Source organism: Synchiropus splendidus, chromosome 13, assembly GCF_027744825.2.
Source record: "Synchiropus splendidus isolate RoL2022-P1 chromosome 13, RoL_Sspl_1.0, whole genome shotgun sequence".
Classification (NCBI taxonomy): Eukaryota; Metazoa; Chordata; class Actinopteri; order Syngnathiformes; family Callionymidae; genus Synchiropus; species Synchiropus splendidus.
In genome coordinates, this window is record NC_071346.1 from 17805107 (window position 1) to 17828427 (window position 23321).

General features: G+C 39.7%; 2 protein-coding genes across 3 annotated transcripts; both read left to right on the top strand.

Annotated features, from left to right (window-relative positions):
• Positions 1–1502: 1502 nt before the first annotated feature.
• Positions 1503–5838, top strand: LOC128769581 (phosducin-like). Its single transcript, XM_053883408.1, has 6 exons — positions 1503–1605; positions 2763–2823; positions 2899–3029; positions 4915–5134; positions 5242–5354; positions 5589–5838. Exons 2-6 carry the CDS (start codon positions 2775–2777, stop codon positions 5772–5774), a joined length of 699 nt encoding a protein of 232 aa, XP_053739383.1. The 5' UTR covers positions 1503–1605; positions 2763–2774; the 3' UTR covers positions 5775–5838.
• Positions 5839–5986: 148 nt separating this feature from the next.
• Positions 5987–20482, top strand: LOC128769580 (kinesin-associated protein 3-like). Of its 2 annotated transcripts, none has more exons than XM_053883407.1 (20): positions 5987–6747; positions 8949–9080; positions 9200–9357; positions 10102–10163; positions 10238–10379; positions 11899–11998; positions 12078–12202; positions 12291–12389; positions 12876–13054; positions 13368–13530; positions 13605–13705; positions 13778–13886; positions 14881–14993; positions 16098–16263; positions 16907–17032; positions 17098–17196; positions 17426–17511; positions 17577–17727; positions 18969–19050; positions 19570–20482. In XM_053883407.1, the coding sequence occupies exons 1-20, from the start codon at positions 6719–6721 to the stop codon at positions 19670–19672; spliced, it is 2325 nt and encodes a 774-aa protein (XP_053739382.1). In that variant the 5' UTR covers positions 5987–6718; the 3' UTR covers positions 19673–20482. The 2 variants fall into 2 exon arrangements, with proteins under 2 accessions (XP_053739382.1, XP_053739381.1); XM_053883406.1 differs by having other exon boundaries at positions 19567–20475.
• Positions 20483–23321: the final 2839 nt, after the last annotated feature.

Genomic DNA, 23321 nt, shown 5'->3' on the forward strand with positions numbered 1-23321 from the left:
ATTGATTGTGAGCTATTGTAAGCTGTGATGACCTTCACCTGGATTTGAAGGGATGCAACTTGGAGAAGAGGATCAAAATTCAAAGGACAGACTGTGAACATACAAGGAGTGAATGAAAGATAGTAACCCAGCAGCAATAAACAAGCACCCTTAATCCACAAGTGGCCTTGAAGTGTTAGAAACCCAGATACTAAAGACTGTTATCGCTGCACAGGTATTCTCAAGGTCACTGCAAATGACTTCGAGAAATAATTAAAGGCTTGTATTTGTAAGCAAATATTTCTTTGAACAATGTTGGGAGCTGTTTTTTTTTTTTCCTTTTCCCCCAAATTACAAATTGGATTCCTTTGGAGTGAATCACTAAATACACTGGCTAAAAGGTCACCAGTGAGATGCTTTGTTTTGGCTTGTCAGAATGGAAATTATTGCTGGCTAATATTTCACATTAAAAATCTCTGTTGTCATAATGCAGTACTGATTTACATACTGGTTTATCTACACATGACTCTGAATCCCGCTGAGAAAAAAGGTCACTGCACCCGCTTCCTTTGCTTTGTGCTCCATTTTTCACCTATTGTACTTGCGTTTTTCGCCTTATTTATGTGCAGACTTCTCTCTCTTTTTAGCAGCCGACATTGAAGAATGTCAAGCTTTGTCTTGGTTTTTTGTTGAGTCATGCACTTGCTTGTGTTATTTGTGAAGCATGGAAATGAATAGTACAGAGTGCTATGTTGGGTTGTGGCCTATGAATGAGCCCCTGAAGAGACATACAATAGCATGTTCAGGGTATGTGTATCTCTCCTTAAAGCAGCAGTACGTAGTTTAGAATACGGTGGTACCTCGGTTTTCAAGCGTCCCAGACTTCGAACAAAAATTTCGAGATTTTTTTGCTTCGGATTTCGAACGAAAATCCAGAACTCGAACGCCAAAAGCTGGAAAAAACATAATGTGTGCAGACTGGTCAGCTGATCCACGACACACTTTGTTATTGTGTATAACGCAGCCTCTATATGCAGATGTGTCCCGTTAGCTACATTTACTGACTGACTCACACACTTAGATGAACAGCGCAGCAGACACTCTACATTCAGTCCTACAAAAGCCTATTTTAAGGCTTGGAACGCATAATTTCTTTTTCCATTAATTGTAATGGGAAAAATCGATTCAGATTTCGAACAAATTGCTCTCGAACGGCTGTCTGGAATGGATTGTGGTCAGGAACTGAGGTACCACTATATATCTTTGCGGCGCCCCTGGTAGAAGAATAAAATTGGAAACTGTTGGAAAACTTGACTGAATAGTCCACTTGTAGGTTTGTTTACAAGAAAGGACTGTGTACAACAAACAGGTAAAAAATATGACTGAATTTATAAATATAAGGGAATTCTAGAAATGTTTCCCACTCATTCGACATCAGGAACCAAACACACACAAACACACGTTTGTGTGTCTAAATCTATGACTAATCATATTTCTCGATCAGTGAGAGGATTAACTGGAATCTGTTCCAGCCTCCTTGCACATGCTCCTTGGATATGCATTTTCATCCGCTGACTGTTTTGGTGAACAGAAAACAAGAAGGCAAATCGGAGGAGCAAGTGAAAGGTAAGAGTTTTACCTGGAAATGTTAAATTAGCTTTAGCCTAGTATTTATCTTCACAGATAAAGACATCGGACACATATTAGTTATATTGAAAAATTAATATTAGAAATATTACTAACAGCTTTGTGAATAATACTGTCCACAAACAAGGTAATTCTTCACAACATTTAGTTATTACTCCGTAAGTAAATCCAGTGCAAAAAAACAAAACTGAAGAAAAGCTTGGGTCTTGGGTTAAATCAACTGTCATACTGAATAAACAATTTAATTTAGCTGTAGAACAATTTACCGTGGATAATATTGTTGTGTGTGTCATGGATACTCCCGTTGTCATTGCGTATACTAATGATATATGATACTAATGATAATGATATATAAAGATATATTTGTTAAAAAAAAAAAAAAAAAGAAAAGAAAAAGAAAAAGAAAAACAAAATAAATGAGGGCTCATCCGAAGACAGGAAAAAAATAAAACAGCAAGAAATTATTTAGAATATTTTAAAATGATGTCCTGGTCATTCTGCTGCTGATAATCTGATTAGGTCTAGACTATAGATTATGTAATTGATGTTGACACATTTGGGCATTATATAACTGTCTGTCTCTGTGTGTGTGTTTACAAACCTGCACACAATGCACTGCTAAGATCCAGTACAGGTTTCTGACCAACAGTTGAAAGACATTTTTAGGAATTGAGGACATTTTGCCGAGCCCACTCTTGTTCAACCCTCAGGGAATTCAAGAGTCACCAACATGGCTGCGGAGCTATGCATCAATATGCAGCATGAATGAATGAATGATCATATATTATTCCCAAGTTGATACTGTTGAATTAGAATACTAAATCTGAAATCAAATCAGTGCTGTGTTGCAGTAAGCGAGAACAGGAACGTGCCTTGATGACATAAGAGTCAGCTCCTGTGGACACACAAACAAGCTCTTCAGCTTCATAAGAGAAAAGATGCTGCACCGTTGCATGATGGATAGGTGTTCGACAGTATTTAGGACACAGAGCATTTAAGCCTGTTCTCCCCAATTTTAAAAGCAGCATAACGTACAAGCAGGTTTGAAAGTTCTGTTTGAAAGAATATTTTATAAAACCTCAGAGAACAACACCAATCTAGCAGCAAGAACATAATGGATGTCTCATGTTTTACAGGGTGTCAGTAGGATGTTCGGCCCAGCCCAGGAGGAGGAAGAGTTCCCCATTAATCACACAGGTCAGGTGCAGGAGAAAGATAAAGCTACAGATTGAAGCATTGTAACATTTCTGCTTATATTTGTGTCATATGTAGGTCCAAAGGGAGTAATAAATGACTGGCGCAAGTTTAAACTGGATAGCATGGATCATACTCTTCCTCAGAGTAAGAGAGAGCTGATGCGGCAGATGTCGAGAGAGGATGATAAGGAGAGGCTGACAAGGAAGGTGAATGTGACCTAGACCTAGAATTAGTCAATTAGTTGGTCACACTGTACGTTGTCCTTTGAAAACACACCATAGCAATATTACAGTATAGTAGTTTTATAACAAAATATAGGATATATGCTAATAAAATTGGATGTATGAAACTTTACACACTTATGACTCCACGTACATTTCCTTTATCCAACATCAAATTGAGGAGAGATATTGATGTACCTTGTTTTTCCAGGCCTACACTTGGTGAGTCACATCAAAATTAGCTACACCTTTCTTTCACAATCAGTAAATCCAAATAGAATGAGTAATACAGGGAGAATAAGTAATTTCACAAAACGCTGAATTCATTTATAGCTTCCATTTGTTAATTTTCAACACACACTTACACATTACAGATTATATATTATATGATGGTTAGCTCTAGCTCAGGGGTGGCCAACCAGTCAGAGGCTAATAGCCACATTTCTTTATTGTGTTGCTGCAAAGAGCCACACGCTACAAATATGTAGGTGTGGCAGACAAAGGTCACCTGAACAGCTAGTCACATGACTGTGGCAAGTTGCCAGTTTGCGTCCAGCGTATGTCTCGTGCATTTATTTTTTAAATTAATGCATTTTACCGTGATTCTCTTCGAAATATCAAGCGGCACAGATGTGCGCCATTTATTTCATTTTTATATATTTTTACGTGGCTGTGTGTGAGCAACGCTGCAGAGTAGAGCGTCTCATGTCGACTCTTCCCTCCACTGAATTAAACGGAATTCACGGCGATCCACGATGAACAATACGTGAAACACATGCCTCGCGTTTAGTTTAGGTCATGACAAAGTGAAACACGGAACTAAGTCATGTTAAATAATGGCTCTGAGGACGATCCAAGTCTGAGGGCCGCGACTCTCATTGCCATTGAATGAGTGGGCTGGGGAGGCTTAGTGCACGTGCAGTGAGGCGCATTGTTTCGTTCAAAATTAAACACCATTCAAAGTCTTCGACCAATATCTTTCTATGTGATTTATGTGATGAAGAGCCGCATGAAACTGGGCGAAGAGTTGTACGTGGCTTGGGAGCCGCAGGTTGGCTCTGCCTGATCTAGCCCCTATGGGGACCTGAGCCAACAAGCTGACCTGCATTTCCTTTTCAACAAATGGACTAACTAGCGGACATGCATGATTGCATGATTTTTTTTTTTTTTCATGTTCATGTATTATTGAACAGAATGCACAGAGCATCACCCCATGTTTCCACTGAAAGTGGAAGCACCATGACAGCTGATCCACTTCAATTCCAGTCAGTGAGACAGCCCTTCTATATTTGTCGCTGACTACTTTGTGTCATTGTCGATCTTGTTCATTGTTTATGCATATGTACATTTTCAATCACATTTTCTTCAGAAATGTCGACATGACAGCACAGACAGTGGCACTGGTACCGAGCCATCAGATGAAAGACAAACAATCACGCTTGCTACTTGACACAACAAGGACAAGTGATCAGATGAAGAGCAAGCCTGTAAGACATTGGTCGTCAGTTCAAATAATCTGTATTGAGGTGTTGAGCCTTTCCCAGTAAGTCAGCACCAGACCGTGTTCCACTGACAGGGAGATAGTGACTGCTGCTGTGGAGGCCTGCCATATCTCCAGGCACAAACACACGCACATACACAAAGTGCATCTAGAGGAGACTCCATAATAAATACTTCACACAAAGTGATTGATGATTGCATCAGATGCAAACAATTGATATAAGCTAGCCAGATGAGTCACAGAGCTAATAATAATGGTATGAGAAGATATTTGATTTCAGGTATCAAGATCAGATTGGAATCGGTGCATCCCTGTTATTAATACCATTAGTAACGTTTTAACAAGTGAGAGTTTTCTTCATGTTTCCAGATGAGTGCCCAGGAGTACGAGCTGGTCCAGGATGAGGACGAGCAATGCCTGAAACGCTACAGGAAACACTGTATGCAAGAACTGCATGAACACCTGAGCCAAAGCCCAAGGTTTGGCAATATCTATGAGCTAGACAGCGGTGAAGCCTTCCTGCAGGTCATTGAGAAGGAACATCGTCTGACGACATTGGTGGTTCACATCTACCAGACTCATGTCAAAGGTCAGCAATTTATATAGATATATATAGATAACGAATAAACAAAAATCACAGTGATAAATAAAGCTCAGGAGCAGTCTTTTCCCATGTCTTTTCTTATTTTGTTTTAGGCTGTGAACAAATGAATTCCTGTCTGGAATGCCTTGCGTCAGAATACCCGAGTGTCAAATTCTGTCGAATCGATGCTGTGGCAACAGGACATTCAGAGCGCTTTTCATCGGAGGTTTGGAATAGAGCATGACCAAAAAAAATAGAATTGACGTCATTACTCACTGATATAATTTTTAAACTTGATGGTGGTTTCATAGAGTACAGTCTTTATAAATGTGATTTGTGTCATACTTCATGTCCTTGTCTTATCTTACCTTAATGGCAGCTAAACCAAGAACGGTTTTGAGCACATTTCGGTGACCATCACTTTTCACTGAATCTCCACAAATTGTGTCTCCTACTTCAGGTTCTTCCTGCTGTGCTGGTGTACAAGGCTGGTGAGCTGCTTGGTAATTTCATGGCCATCACGAAACACTTCAGTGATGATTTCTTTGCACCTGACGTGGAGGCCCTTCTCAATGAATATGGTCTCCTGCCCAAGAAGTTCACAGAGAGTGGCTTTGGTGACCCTGAAGATGGAGACGTGGAATAGCCAGTAATCATACTACACAGTAGTGCTTTCAAAATAATATTAAAATACATCATTAAATCAATAAGGGCTCTGTTAATATAGAACAATGTAATCAAATATAAGTACAAAATAGATGCATTTTTGTTTTTTGTTTGATTAATAATGTGTTGTGTAGAATTCAAGTGTTCGGTGAAAAAAAAACTAATAAAGATAATTTGAGCCTTTAGTGTGGTCGACGAACATGTTACCAGTCTGATGGGGTAAAGTAGAAATGACCTGCAGTGTCTGTAAATGCACAAATTGCCATAAATAAATAAATAAATAAAAACAAAGACTGAATTAACAATTTATTATTAATTATTTAATGACAATGATATAGTTTTAACAAATGACACGTTAGTTATTTAACAAATTATTTCGGAAAAAAACTAAAAGAAGAAATAATTTTCAAATAAAAAAGGATATTCCTCTCATTTTATCATGTAAGATCGGAACAGAGCAGACAACTGTACTGGTTAATGGATTGTCTTTAATCTAAAAGACAAGGTCAGGAAATTGATGCAGTGAGATTCAGGAGAAAACTCCTTAAAGGAACGGGATTAAATGTCCTTTTAGCTCGGTTAGTTTTCTTCCGCGAGTAATGACTAGCAGGCTCCCACTGGAAAACACTGTAATAAGCAAACTCCTATGTCAAACCGGAATGTGTACAATGTTGCTCTTCTTAGAATTCTATTCACTGTCCCGTTAAAGGAAAGCTATGATTTAGAATTTTTAAAAAAAAAGTGAAACCTGCGAGACAAATCACTGGGAATATTAGCACCAATCACACACACACACACACGCCTTCAGTTCACCACCGCGATGTTTGCAGCGAAACCATCATCAGGATATTAGCGTATATTATTCTGTCGTTTGTGACCACGACAAACATTTGTTCAGAATAGCAAGAACTCAGCTTGTGGAAGATGCAGGATGACGCGTGCTATCTGAAACGGTAAGGAGCGTGTTTTAATTGTATTGACTTATAATGCCGATTATGTGAATTGTACCAAATGAAGAGTTATTTGTTCGTTGTGACCACGTACTCGTCACATTTTACTGTGTAATAAACGCCTCGATAAGCTTTTTGATCTTTGATAATTCCTTTCGGTCAGGCATGTTCATGGTGGAAAAACATTCGCTACAGTATCTTCTTAATGGAAACCAAATATGACTCGCGAGATAAATAATATCTGCGCATGTTGTAGGATTTTGTACTCCAGCGAGCTCGTAGGGATAATAACTTGAAACGTGAGGTGTTGTTTTGTACCGGGGCGTATTCCGAGATGGACAACAAAAGCATCACCGGCAAACACATGAGCTGTCTAGACGACATCGAAATGTAGTTAAACAGATAATGTAAGTGTATGACGACAATAATCTAAGTCATGTTGCAGTTTGGTTCTTTCCAGAGGATGTAGGTTATTTTGACAGAATTGTGAAGGGAGTTCGCCTCTGACCGTTTGGCCTTTCTTCTATCCGTGTTTTGCTAATACGCTAGCTGAGCGCAATGCATGGCGGTAAGTCGATGTTGTCGCTTGTGTGAGCCCCATATGCAGTACAGACATGGGTGACCAGACTTTGACAGCTCTTGATCTACCGACCTTAAAAATGCAAAACAAAATATATTTTTTGTGGAATAATGAAACAATATTTCCCCACTGTTTGACTAATAAAGCCCATCTAATCGAATCTAAAAAGTGGAATGACTTTACATTTCCTCACATAACTCTTTGTAAACACGGGGTTGTATGGTTGCAATTGAATGACTGCATAGATGCAATGCAAATACGTTTGCATGATCTAGAAGCAGCAGTGTGGTCTACATCATAGAAAGGTCAGTGATTTAAAAATGCACAAAAATACGTGACATCACTTCCGACAAATTTTGAAAATGGGCTCCATCATTGAGACTGGTGTTGAAAACGAACGTGCATCTTTCCGCCAATATAGTAAGAACTCCTCGCACCACACGGATGAAAATTATTGGTGTTTTGTTGGCAGTAACAATGACACGTGCACTCGCCCGGGTATATTTCCCGGAGCTTCCCCCACAGCCGGTTTGTGGAAGCAGACGCTGGACAGCCTGTCGGCTAGTGTTAAACTCATGGATGAAAAGTGAATTTGAGTGCTTTTATGTAAATAACATGCCTTTAATTTCATTGGTCTGATGAGACCAGGATCAATCTTATATTTTTAGCAACATACATCAGATGCCCATACATTCCCCATTTTACTGATGAACAATGTGATTGGTTGACTGGGCTGCAAAGCATCATGGGAATTGTTCAGGTTCAAGTCACAGTAACGGACTTTACTGTTGAGAGTGATGTCACATTACATGCTGAGATCCATTTGAAGTTATAGTTGAACCTGACTTTTGAAAGCCCTGCATCAGGCAGATCAAACTAAATGAATAATTCTCTGCTCATACTTCTCCACTATGTGTTCAAATTCAGTAACATTCCTTAGACTTGATGTGAGCATGTGAGTGCAACAACCTTTCTGTTGCATGTTAATTGTGCACCTTGAGAAAACAATGCACCGAAACGTTAAAAAGAAAATGTACACAAAGTTTGTATAAACTACTATGTCCCTTTCGTGTCATGTTTCAACTAATTCTGATGTTAACAGTACACACAAAGACTCATGGCCAACAGGGTGCCCACGACCAAGCGCCCACTTTTTTAACCAGAGTAAAACGCAAAATCACTGCTTTATGTGAGACGTATTCCAATGATGAACACAATATAAACAGAGCTCGCTCCATCCTCAATAAGTCACCAAGAGTTATTGGTAAAATAGTGACAAAAAAGGGTTTCTAGTAATTTACAAAAGAGACTAAATTTTACTGCAGTATACCATCTGTACTGGTAACCTCTAGCCACCACAGATTGTCCAGATTTTGCCAGATTGAATACTGACTGGTGTCTCAGGTCGATGTTGTTGCTCATTATCACAACAGTTTAATAGATGGCAATTAATTTTATGCCTCTGTATTTGTCATGAAAGTTTCCATGTATAAAAGACACTTTGTTATACATATTGATTTGCTCATTGATGTGAGGTGTGTCAAAATGAAACCTTTTTGGATTGATGTGACTAGTTTTAAAGTATCCAATCACTAAGTTTTTGTATTTGCTTGTTCTACATCAGGAAAGTGACGCCTGGCAGCTTGGATGTCCATCCCACTGAGAAGGCACTTGTGGTCCACTATGAGGTGAAAGCGTCCATACTGGGAGAGAGTGGTGGACAGATGGTGGGAGAACGTAAAGAGGGCCAAAAAATGTAGGTGACATGTGTACACTGATTATTGATTATATTATTTCATTGCCACTCATTCAAAAGACAATTCTTAATATTATTCAGTGTGTGTCAAACAATGCAGTAATTTTGCCTTTCTCCAGCATTCGTGTGAAAAGCCTCTCTCCAAGCACAGATGTGGGAGCTCTGGCAAAGAAAGTGGTGGAGGAATGTAAACTCATTCCTCCATCCCGTTTGCCTCAGGTAGAGCAGCTTCTCTACTACTTACAGAACAGGAAACCATCCCCAGTAGAAAGCAAAGGTCAGTATTAAATGCAAGTAACAAGTTGATACATTCATTAGGCCACTGTTTTTCAACCTTTTTTAAGAGACAGCACACTTGGTTAATGGAAAAAAATCCTGAGGCACACCACCAAAGGAACCTCAGCCAAAACGCACTTGTGCTTAGTCAAAGGTCCCGTAGAAAATCTCTTTTAATTTGTGTAAAGAGTGTAGCTACTGACACTCGGCTATTTTGGCATGCCTTTTGCAGAAAATGTATCTGTTTCAAATGTCTCCAGTAAGGGGTTGGCAATATGGCAAAATATATTAGGATTTATTTATTTACTTTAAATTACTGTTTCGATTTGATCAATTCTGTTTTGCATGATTTTATTGTAGTTTGGGGAGTTTCCAGACAAATCCTTAACATTCTTTGCATCAACTTGCTTCAGAACAAAGCTGAGTCTTTATTTCTTCACATTTTGGAGCACATTTATTTTGTCTTGTCGTGAAGGTGTGTGGTCAAGTTAAGAGGCACATCAGGTTAAAAAAGAGCTACAAGTTGCGCTTTTGACCGTCTTCTTTGCTGTAAGTGTGTGGGAAGAGGAGTGCCGTTGACGAATGACGAAGAATTGGTGCATCAACATTGATCTATAGTGTATAGACAGAATGTGACATGTAATGTCCTCACGTTTGTAGATCATCAACACGTTGTAATTGTTGTTGTTGATGGGCATTTCATAATGATATGGACCCTTAATACTTTGTTTTTGTATCTCCCCAGCCATGAAAAAAGAAAAGAGGCCAGATAAGCCCAAAGTTCTGACTGCTTTTGATGGATTAGAGGTAGAGTTTTTTTCTCACTTAAAGGATTTATAAGAACAAAGGAAAACGTTTGTGCATGTATAAAATGTGTGCAGTTAAATGAGGATGCCAGTGTCACTCGTGTGGATGAGTATGTGGAGCTGCTTTATGAAGGCATCCCAGAGAAGATCAGAGGCTCAGCTCTCATTCTGAAGCTTGCCCGCAATCCTGACAACCTGGAGGAGCTGCTGCACAATGGTACTTATATACTTGAGTTTGCGGCTATTTCTGATTTTTCTCTGATATAGCGATTGGAACAGATCCTTCTTTGTCACAAAAAACATTAATGAAGTTTGGTTCTTTTATGATTTTATTATGCGTAAACTGAAAGTGCCACCAAATCTGCTGGGTCAAAAATATACATACAGCAACATCAATGAGCAATTTTGGAGACTTAAAAAGTTGTGTCAATGACATGAGCTTCATAGCATGGCCTCTTAACTTCTTGTGAGTGATCATGAGTGGCTACAGCTGGTGACTTCTCTGAGGCCATTTAAAAAGGGCTCATTGGATAAAAACACCCACAAACGCTACAATGGGAAAGTCAAAGGAGCTCAGCACAGATCTGAAAAAGAGAATCATTGACTTGAACAAGTCAGGAAAGTCACTTGGAGCCATTTCAAAGCAGCTGCATGTTCCGAGAGCAACAGTGCTAACAATTGATAGTAAGTATAAAGTGCATGGCACTGGTTTGTCACTGCCACTATCAGCAAGCTGTCACCTGCTGCTGAGAGAAAACTGGACAGGAGGGTGAAGAGTCAACCCAGGAGCACCCAAACCAGATCTGCCAAGAAGTAGAAGCTGCTGGAACACAGGTGTCAGTGTCCACAGTCAAGCGTGTTTTGCATCGCCATGGACTGAGAGGCTGCCGTGCAAGAAGGAAGCCCTTGCTCCAAATGCGGCACCTTAAGGCTCAACTAAAGTTTGCTGCTGATCACATGGACAAAGATAAGACCTTCTGGAGGAAAGTTCTGTGGTCAGATGAAACAAAAATTGAGCTGTTTGGCCATAATGCCCAGCAATGTGTTTGGAGGAGAAAAGGTGAGGCCTTTAACCCCAAGAACACCATGCCTACCATCTAGCACGGTGGTGGTAGTATTATGCTGTGGGCCTGTGAGGAGGTCATCGGCCCGAAGGTTGGGTCTTGGGCACAGTTGGGTGTTCCAACAGGACAGTGACCCCAAACACACATCAAAAGTGGTAATGGAATGGCTAAATCAGGGTAGAATTAAGGTTTTAGATTGGCCTTCCCAAAGTCCTGACTTAAACCCCATTGAGAACATGTGGACAATGCTGAAGAAACAGGTCCATGTCAGAAAGCCAACAAGTTTGACTGAGCTGCACCAATTCTGTCGAGGAGATAGGTCAAAGATTCAAAATGAATCAAGATATTTTTTTATTTCATGTTGAAGTTGTACTGCAAATGATCAATCATACAATTACACTTATATGATGTCGTGTTACAGCACTTATTATTCCAGCTTTACTGTTATTCATTCTCTTCCTTAAAACATGGCTATGTATGAAATTTAGTTGTAGAAAAAGTCATGTTTCACATTGGGAGGTAAGTTCTGCATCCCTTTCAGCCGTTATCGTGGGTCATTGATTGAACATTAACAATAGCAATTTTAATATGTCTGCACCTTTTTTCCTAGACCTAATCAATGTCAACATAAGTGAAGGATGTGATATTCTTGATCTGTTGTTTGGCTTATAGAGGCTGCTATTGGTGCCCTGGCCCGAGTTTTGCGAGAGGACTGGAAGCAGAGTGTGGAACTAGCTACCATTATCATTTACATTTTTTTCTGCTTTTCAAGGTAAACCACCTAATTTCCCGGTTTTGTTAAAATACTTCCTTGTGACCTTGAAGTACTAGTGTGTGTGATCTCTCACCAGTTTCTCTCAGTTCCACGGAGTAGTGAGTCACTATAAAATTGGAGTACTATGTATGTCTGTGGTGGAACATGAGCTGAAGAGACATGATGTGTGGCGAGAAGAACTCTCCAAGAAGAGCAAAGCTTATATCCATTCTGATGTCCAAACAACCACACTGTTGTTTTTGATTATGATTGTACTAGTGTTTAAGTTCTTTAACTATCATCTGTGTACGTGAGTCTGCGCCAGAGAACGGATCTCTCAGGAGGGATCAGGATAAATCTTTGAGGAAGTACCACAGTCTGCTGGCCAAGCAGGAGCAACTGCTCAGAGGTAAATGATTGGGTTTCTAACTGTCATAGCGAAAAGCAGTGCGGAGCAACTAAACATAACACAGCATATAAAGATCTAAAATGCTTTTTATTATTTATTTGATTATTTATGGATCAAAAAATATAAAAAATGCAAATAATACATTTATTAAAATGTTTATATATATTGGTTCTCATATATTTTGTTTTTATTTATTTTATTTTGCACTGGGTACAAGAACAGAGGAGAACAGAATCACATACGCTGAAGGAAACTTTGAATCATTCCTGTATTTGTGTGAAACAAAAATAAATTAGTTTATTAGTTAGTTCATTATTTCATTTAATACTAAATTTTGTCACACCATATGTGCCGCAGATGTTCATTATCCCTGAGTTGCAGAGAGCTTGAGTGGAGGGGGGGAAATCAGGTGTCAAGTGACTTGTATACTATACCTATGTAATTCGGAGGGGTCCATTTAAATGTTATCCCCTTTTTGTCTCCCAGTGGCTCTATACCTTCTGTTGAATCTTGCCGAGGACACAAGGACAGAGCTTAAGATGAGGAATAAGAACATAGTGGGTCTGCTGGTGAGGGTTCTGGAACGAGATGATGAAGAGTTGCTGGTCCTGGTGGTGTCCTTTCTGAAAAAGCTGTCCATCTTCCTGGAAAACAAAAACGACATGGTCTGTAAAAACGTACATTTTTTTTTCCAAATAACTCATGGTGACACTGATCTGATTGGAAAGCATTTGCTCAAACAGCCATTATGCTGATACTGGCCAGACAGCTCCAGGTGGGCTTTTGAACACGTCAAAACTGTAACTGTTTTTATTACTTTATCTGAAATGCAGATTATTTGAAATGCATTATTTCGGTCATGAATCATCTCTCTCTTTTATTTAGACCTAAAACATAGTAGTCTCTGTCTGATCATTTTGTGGTATAAAAGAAAGCTTGTAAATTACCCCCATCCATGTTGACACATGTGCTTGTCAGGCTGAGCTGGACACTCTGGAGAGATTGGCTCGTCTGGTTCCCTGTGAAAATGAAGACCTTCTGAATTTAGTCCTACGTCTTCTGCTAAACCTGTCCTTTGATACTGGACTCAGAGCCAAAATGGTGGAAGTGGGATTGCTGCCCAATCTTGCAGCTTTGTTAGGTACACAAGAGCAAATAGATTCTTTGACTGTTTGATTTAACCAGTAGCTACTGACCAGTCCATCTGTTGTCCAGCTGATGAAAACAACGGCGGACCAGCTCTGAGCATCCTCTATCACATCAGCATGGAGGACCGCTTCAGACCCATGTTCGTCTACACTGGCTGCATACCCCAGGTATAATTCCAAATGTGGAATAACATTGAATTTTCCTGACAAAAGTTCTCATGTTAGTGTATTACTTTTCAGCTCATGCAAATGCTGTTTTCTCATGGTGAGGGAGAATTTGAAGCTACCCTCATCTCCATATGCGTCAACCTGGCAGCTAATAAGATGAGCGCCCAGCTCATGTGTGAAGGTGCACATTTTCATATGTATTGATTAAACTGACCGTTACAGTGATCTCTACTTTTCACAGTATACTTACAGTAAGCAAAACAGCAATGAAAAAAATAGCCCTAAGACATTCTAGAACATGACGTTGTTATGGTAGAACATGGTTGTGACTGACAAAGCTGGTTCCTAATTTGATGTACTGTATATACAGTAGACCAGGGATGGCCTACATTTTTTTAAATGGGGATCTACTTTTTATGTTTCGAGTCAGTCAAAGCGCTTGCCAACGCATTTCAATAATGCAATTATGACACCAGTGATACACCCACATTAAATAAAACTAAACTGTATATATAATATTCCCTTGAATATTTCTGGAGATACATTAGTAGCAATGTTGGTGGCTGAACATGTTTACAATTTTTAGCACCAACGAATACTCTTTTTGACTCACCTGTCTCACACATACTCAATTGATCCCCAAAATTAAATGCAGAAAAGAGTCTGTAAACTATATGAACACATCAATTCTGGCGCTGTGGTCTGCTGTACTTTGTGATCACAATACAGTTGAGAAACGAGTCTTTTCTGTTCTTCTTGACAGCCAAGCCTCCACATTTCTTAACCACGCGACTGGCCTTTCCTCTACTTCTACCTCCACTCTGCAGCTATGCTGAACCTTTTTTTTCCACACAAATACCTACATAACCAACACTTTTAGTTATCAGTTTTATCAATTTGTTATTTGGGCATTAACTCAGTAATGTTCTTGCTTAACTGTGGTGGTAGGTGAGGTAAATTTGGAAATTACAGACGAACCCAAGTGCATATATCAACATTTCTTGTGGCTTTTTATGTTAGCATTTTTGTGTGTCTTACACTGCCCATTATGTCTAGTGATAAGCTATTTCCATAGAGAACAATTGGGATTTGATTTAGGCCAACTCAAACCCTGCCATCTATGTATATCTATAATATCTGATCTCGTTTCTGCCCTGTTGTTTTTCTCTGATCAGAAAACAGCTTGTCCACTCTCATGAGGAGAGCTCTCCGAATGAAGGACTGTCTTTTGATGAAGATGATCAGAAACATCTCTCAACATGACGGGCCCACAAAAGCATTGTTTATTGTGAGTAAATCAATGTAGCTCATAAGCTATATGATTTAACATTTGCATATTCTATTCTGTAGTTCATCGACAGAACTAGGAAGTGCTGGTTTAACTCAGTTTTGATTTACAAAAACACTTTGAAACGGAATTATCCTAAACGAGAAATGGTACCCGATAATACCTAAATATAACTTCACTACTTTCAAGGCTATCGAAAGGGCTATTGGCATGGCCACTCCAAGGCCTAACCTTAAACTTGAGCATTTATTTGGTTGGCCAAAAGCTCAAGTAGGCTCTGCCCTTCACAGTACTGTGGAAGTATAGTTTGTGCTCATAGAGTGAGCTGTCAGCCTTAGCTTTAGCTGCTCCCTTTATGGTGGCCTCACAAATCCATTGAGCAAAATGCTGTCCTGTTGATGCTTATCCAACTGATCATCATCCGTCACACACAGTCTATCTAAATGACAAAGAGACTCTGTCCAGTCATAACCCAAAGCCTACACTGGGTACAGCCTGCACATCCATGATGTGAGGCATAGGATTGAATGCCATCAAGACACACAAGTCTAGAAATGGTCACTTCGGGGTCTGGAAGTTGTCCCCTATCAACTTGTGAGAAAGACTGACTTAGTAAAAAGTAAGATGCCTTTGACCATGGAACCAACCCCAGCCCACGATTTTCTGCGCTGAAAGACAAGCAAAGTTTACATTTCACATTCAATTATGTGGCCCAGATAGACAACTGGTTCCCTGTACCACAACCAGATCACTGTTACCACCCACCCATGAGATGGTCCCAGTTTGACATCCTGTCTGCTCTGATGTTCAAGAGACCTGGTACATGACAAGCTCTGAGATGAGCAGGATCAGCCATCTCACTAACCCTCTATGACAAACGTTCTTCAATACCCATAGTTCATTACACCGGTTGGCCACTTGGGGGTGCTGCTTCTTTCCACCAACAGGTTGTGGGCGATCTATGATAATGTTTTCTCCCATGTGTAACTTACTGATTGACTTGTATTATTTAATGCATGCAGGTGCTGGTTTGTCGCCAAGAGCATCTGTACATCTTTTATCTTGCTCAGGGAGTCTAGAAAAGGCTGTTTTCATCCCCTTCAGGCTTATGTGGGTGACCTTGCTGCTGAAATCCGGGCAGAGCAGGACGAGGCCTGGGTTCTAGAGTGTCTCGGTACACTGGCTAACCTCACAATCCCTGAACTGGACTGGGAATTGGTGCTGAAGGAATACAACTTGGTGCCCTTTCTTAAAGAGAAACTGAGACATGGTAAGTCATTATGGTAAGCCTAATCATTCAGGCCAATTAATCATTGAAACATTCCGAGCAAATAACCATAAATACCATTCTGTTGATGACTAATAGGCATATCAATTCATAATATGTGTTTTCTTTTTGAAACAGCTAGGCTTGATCGCCGTCTGTATTGTTTGAACTGAAAGCATGATATTGTTGCACTATTAATTCTTTGCTTAATATCGTTTTGACGCTAGACAAAGAATTAAATGTCAAAACTCTTTGACCCCCATCATGAATGCTGTGTAGCAAAATTCCATTCTTTTCGGCCGCCTTCTCCGTAGCGAAGCCCATTAGAGGGCTTGGCATGTGTTCATAGAATTGAAGTTACATTCAGGGTCCATCAGCACTGTTTTATCAACATCCAAATAGCAACCTGTATTGTAATGATATTATGATATGGATCAAGTACAGTCGTGATGACACGTTGATGATCTGAATAGATAGATTATCCACCATGGTAATGTGACTATTGTAGCCCTCAGTTGCAGCCAGTACTTGTGTATGCACAGACAGCCTTTCCAGCATTTTAGGCAGGTAGCAGTTGCCAGTATATGATATACTGCAGTATACTTTGTAACGTTTGTGTCCTGCATGTGTGCGTACTGTGGTCTAGGCTCAGCAGAGGATGATCTAATCCTAGAAGTGGTCATATTGATCGGAACAGTGTCCATGGACGACGCCTGTGCAGCCATGTTGGCAAAATCTGGAGTTATCCCTGCTTTGATTGAGCTTCTCAATGGTGAGATGTTTTTACAAGATGTTCGAGATCACACATGTTAAATGTCTTTTTTCTCCTGAATGTAGCACAACAGGAAGACGACGAATTTGTCTGTCAGATCGTTTATGTTTTTTACCAGATGGTTTTTCATCAGGCCACTCGAGACGTTATCATCAAAGATACTCGTATCCTTTCAGGTTTGCAGCATGTTACATATGGAGCATGATGAAGAGAAACACATTTATCTGTTGATATGGCTGCCAGTTTCTAACAACTTGCAAGATGAGCATCTGTGTCTTGACCATTGCATTGCTGTCAACATGAAAAATCATAAATCACCATGTCAAATTAAGTATGCTGGTTAAATTATACATGAACAACAAAGATATGTTTTCCTGATCATGTGACCATCAGAAGCTCCAGCTTACCTGATAGATCTGATGCATGACAAGAATGCTGAGATCAGAAAAGTGTGTGACAACACTCTGGATATTATTGCTGTAAGTAGACTGCACATTCTTTTAGCCTGAATTCAGTCCTATTCAAAGTTTTTCTCTGCTTCTAGGAATATGATGAAGAGTGGGGGAGAAAGATCCAGTCTGAGAAGTTCCGTTTCCACAACAACCAGTGGTTGGAGATGGTGGAGAGTCTCCAAATCGATGAGTCTGAGCCATATCTGTACGATGACGACAGGACGGATCTATTCTACAGTGCAGGTATGTGCACACAATGAACTGAATTGTCATAATTACCTGTTGAGGCAAAGAGGCACTTTTTTAATCTGACAAAGTTTCAGGATAAAACTGAATAGTGAGAGGTGACTGGCCTGGTTATCCCTTGTTGATTGAGGTCAGTTAGGATTTTCAGATGATTTGTTGAAGAAGTCACGTTTCATCTGAGGCATCAGATCAAACATAGCATCACAGTATTCTAGTTTCTCTCTCTGAGTGAATCCCATTCAGACAATCGCAGCGTGCACTGTACAACACTGAGAGTGTTGAGGTGGATGAATACAAATCTATTATTGTAGATAACATATAAAATAATGATTGTTTTGTTGGTGTAAATATGTAAAAATATGTTTCATAAGACTTAAAGATCAGATGGACAGCTCATGTGGAGAGGGTAGGAGATAATGTTAGGAAGGCAAGACTCAGGTGGTTTAGAAACATGGAGAGGAGAGAGAGAAAAGACTGTGAGATGGTAAGCAAAAATGTTTTAGGAGTCCTGGTTCAGGTTAGCCGTTTGTTTTGAATGGTTAACTTTAGTATGAGAGGCTGGGGAAAGCACAATGTCAGTGAAAGGACCCCACAAAGATAATACGACGTGTGTGTGCGTGCGTGATTTGTTTATTATTATTATTTAAGACCAATTCTTGGAAGGACAGCTCCTTGTGAAGACATTCGAGTTGCGGTGGTTTTGCCAGTCATAGCAAGATTAAATTTGAGGGTTAAATAATAATAACGTGGTCATTATAACTGGGTTTCAGTTTGGTTCAGAGTCATGTGGCAATATTTGATCGCTGATCTGATCAAGTTGCAAAATAAAGCTGGTTAAAAAACAAGCGCCTCAGAGGACAATTTCATTATCAAAATCAGAATCAGAATAGAATTTATTGCCATGGTCAGTGGGGGTCCCACCAACTAGGAAAGTGCTTAATAAAGTGCTGTTAATAAATAAAATAAAATAAAATAAACCGATCACCTTCTCAGCAGAACGCATGATGCGCTGAGATTATAGAGAGTGCCCTGTTTTTTAAATGTGTTTAATCTACCTGAAATTTAAGTGGAACTAATTTTTTATATAAATACATGTGCTTTTGGTCACACAACTAAAGGAGCGCACCCAGCATGTGTAAGCGTAGCACCAGTCATTGCAGGCCACTGGAGGAGTGAGTAGGCAAAAAACGCTGCTGCTTTAAATTCACTGTTAACCAATCATTCTGTTGTGTGTTTAGATGGGATCACTCCAGTCGATGGGTCAAGCAACTCAGATTTTTTCAGTGACCTTCATGCTCAGAATGGAGATTATCTGCCTGGGTGAGCTTCAAGAAGTGTCTTTCCTGCAGTTTTTTGTTTGTTTGTTTTTTTTGTGCTAATTGCACTCTTCTGCTCATTTCACCCTTTAACTTGATAATGAATCCTAGTGGAGGACTGTAACATACTTATCATAAATCTGACGCAGAGGAGAAGTGCCTCTGTTTCTCTCTTTTCAATTGATCAATGCTATTGCTCAAAGCCGCACAACAAAAGTAAATTCAATGAATATTACTGTATGTGACATTCTATAATCATGGCAACCAATTGCAATAGAGTTGGTTTGTTTGTAATTTGAAATGTATGGGCATGTCATTAAGTGCTCCTTTTGGGACCCAAACCCTGTTTGAAAGCCCCTGAAATGAACGTGGAAATGCTTGCTACAGTGAATGCCTGATATCTAGACAAAGATAAGACCGCTGCTTTTATGGCTTCTTGTTTGTTATTCAACACATTTACCTATAAATGTATGTTTTCATAGATTTGAAAAGGAAATAGTAACTTTTTTTCTGTTTTCAGCAGAGACGCCCTGGATGTGTTTGACCAGACCTGCTCCACGTCAGGGCGACCTGCGACTGCGTACGGCTTCAGACCTGACGAACAACCCCTGTATCAGTATACATAGAGTCGCGCTCACGCACACTTCCAGACACAGCATGTCCAAATTACAGCTTTCACACCTCTACTAAAACCACCTCTTTTTAACAGGTCTATTGAAGATTTCAGTTGCTATTCCTCTAAACTTCAGGAATAGTTAAGTATAGTTGCATTTATTTTGTCAGTACTCTTGCCAAATGTTAGTATTTAAGTTGTATAGAAGTTTTATAAGTCACTTTTTTTATTTGTAACCCTTGAAATGACACCACTGGCCTGTATAACTATTGCTATGTGTTGTTAAACATTCCAACTGTACTCATTTTGGAACGTCATGTTGATCAGAAGTAACAGTTGGGTGCGTTCGAAATCAGCCTGGCGCAGGAGCAGGTCTGATCGGCATCTCAATGCATTGGGGAAGGCAGAGTGTTTAGCGTGGCTCTGAAGTTGGTCAACAGAAAAAGATCATTAGGTCCCTTCCACATGAACATGGTCAGACACAGTTGATGAAATTCAAGTGCTCTGTGATTTTCAGAAGACCCAGAGTTCAGCAGTGTTTCAGTGATCATCACTGTCCTAGACTTTCCTTTAGTAAGCTATTATTGTGTTCATCAGCATCGATCCACAGCTTGGAAATGTATCAGACAAGTTACATCAGTAGTAATAAACTTAAGAATCTTTTGCTTCACCTCATGAGACTCTTTCTCCCTTCTGTGAGTGTTTTGTTGTCACTTCCGCCTGAGACACAGTGTGCTACTACATCCAGAGTGTCCACCCCCATGGTGATCATCATCATCGCCTGGTATCTCAAGCTATCGCCGATCATGTAGGCGACGCTCGAATGCACCAAGTGATTCAAAAGGTGTTATAAACAACAGTCACAATTTTCTCTGTAACAATAGGAACAATAGAGTTACTGGAAAACAGGTCATGCACTGAAATGAAAATTTGTGGTTGGAGCCGAATAAAAATGAAATACTTGACTTATAGGGAACATCGAGTAAATTTTTTATATTGAAGAAATGAAGCTGTTTTGTTTTGTTTGTAATAATGTACTGCATTGGAACAGCAGTAGGATAGCAATCATAAAGTACATACCTCCACAATGCAGCTAATCAACCAGCTCAAAGGTGAAAATGACACTCATTAAAAGTGATCACTGATCCCAGGTGACTTTCCAAATCAGGGATCAGATGCCAAGTGCTCTTCCAGCTGAGCTCTTCTGGCAGCCATCCAGACGGTGATTCAGATCACTCCCAAAATGTTCCTTGGATTACATTAGGTCCAATGTTAGTCCTTGTCCACATATTTCTTTTCAAGGTACAGACAAACTTGAGTCCATCAAGAACATAACCTCCTTGGCGGAGGTGATGAACGATATGTCAATATGAGAGAGTGAACAGAGGTAATGGCAGGATTATAGACATTGTTTGTATATTGCACCTGTTTAACAACTGCACTGTGAAGACATTGTACATATGCTTGACCGCTGCGTTGTATTTATATGACGAGCACATCATAAAGCAGGAAAAAAACGTCCTTTTATCAGGCAGAAACCACGAGCAGAACCATACCCATGTTGTGTTTAGATGCAGGAGGAAGGTGAAGGGTAGACAGTCAGAGCAACTACCGATGAGCGATGTATTTCTTTGTGTGTTCGTATTCATGGCATTCACAGCGAGGCACGTATGATAATAGTCTAAATGTTGCAATCATAAATCAGAGAATATTGACTTAACTTAATAGTCGACTAAAATAGTGTTTTTATATAGGAGATCTGTCAAAATAATATCTTTACTTCTATGAATTGTGGGTATTTAAGTAATGAGAATTGAAATGCATCTGACCTAAGGTTATTTCCAGCATTTCCTACAGCATTATTATCTTGTGGTAATGTGAAACATTAAACATACTGTCTGTTTTTTTGAGGCTGTGATAATGTACTGAAATCTGTATATATGAAGCCTTACATGCTATTACTGACAAAGTCCTGCACACACTGGCCGTCATCATCCAGTCACAAACCATCAAATCACACTATGAGCTGAGATCCAGAAACTTGACAGCCCTGCTTGCACTCATGAAGATGCATGGAGAAACTGTTGAAGAATTGGATATTCAAGAACAGACAGTGTAAAGAGCAGTGTAAAGCCTACATGCGAAAAACCCTTTGGAGTGACAGCATGAGGTAAGACCACCTTGAACAGAACTGAATACAGGTAATTTGTTCTTTAATTGTTGCTCTCATAGCTGAGTCGCACCACAATTTTTTTTTATCAATGAAATATGGCCTATTCTTGGACTCCAAGGTCTTCTTGTATTGAAGTACATTATCTCATTTGACGTTTTATATATATATTTCTTTCTTTATTTTGTCTTTAACTTAAAAAAAATCAATTCCTCTCTGAGACATGACTCATTCAAATGTGACTCAGTCCACTAGATAGCTGTCTCTCCCTGCTGTAGGAGTGCATGCGCTCTTCACTGCTGCTGTCAAGGTAGTGTTGTTCGATTAAAAATTGTGAAGAGATCTGAAATAAGATAGATTGGAAAAATATACGACATAATTGTGTGTGAAATATTTCTGTAAAGAACAATTCAATTTCCAAGAATTCATGTAGACAGATTCAGAACATTGTATCTATCTATCTATCTATATAAAAAGATATATACATATATATGTATATATATATATATGTGTATATATATATATATATATATATATATATATATATATATATATATATATATATATATATATATATAGCGCGGGTGAGAACACCCGCTGCCTCATTGCCGTCTGTGAAATCGAACTGTCCACTGACAACAGTGATTGACAATCAATTTCACATGCTGTTGTGCAAATGGAAGACAACAGGTGGAAATTATAGGCAACTGGCAAGATGGAGTCTACAACCCACACAAGTTCCTCAGGTAGTGTAGCTCATCCAGGATAGAACATCACCGCCAGCTGTGGCAAGAAGGTTGGCTGTGTCTGTCAGCGGAGTGTCCAGAGCGTGGTGGCGCTACCAGGAGACAGGTCAGTCCATTAGGAGACCCAGCAGCAGGACCGCTACCTCCTTCTTTGTGCAGGGAGGATCAGGAGGAGCCCTGCAAAATGGGCTCCAGCAGACCACAAATGTGCATGTGCCTGCTCAAACAGTCAGAAACAGACTCCATGAGGGTGGTATGAGGGCCCGACGTCCATAGGTGGTGCTTACTACTCAACACTGTGGAGGATGTTTGGCATTTGCACCAAGACTGAATCCAATTGAGCAGATCTGGGACATCATGTCTCGCTCCAGGAGTTGTTGGATGCTGTCGTCCAGGTGTGGGAGGAGATCCTTCAGGAGAACACCCGCTGCCTCATTAGGAGCATGCCCATGTGTTGTAGGGAGGTCATACAAGCCACACACACTACTGAGCCTCATTTTGACTTGTTTTGAGGACATTACATCAAAGTTGGATCAGCCTGTCGTGTGTTTTTCCACTTTAATTTTGAGTAGAACACCAAATCCAGACCTCCATGTGATACATTTGATTTTCATTGATCATTTTTGTGTGATTTTGTTGTCGTCACATTCAACTATAGAAAGAACAAAGTATTAAATAAAAAGATTTAATTCATTCAGCTCTACAACATGTTACTTTAGTGTTCCCTGTATCTATCTATCTATCTA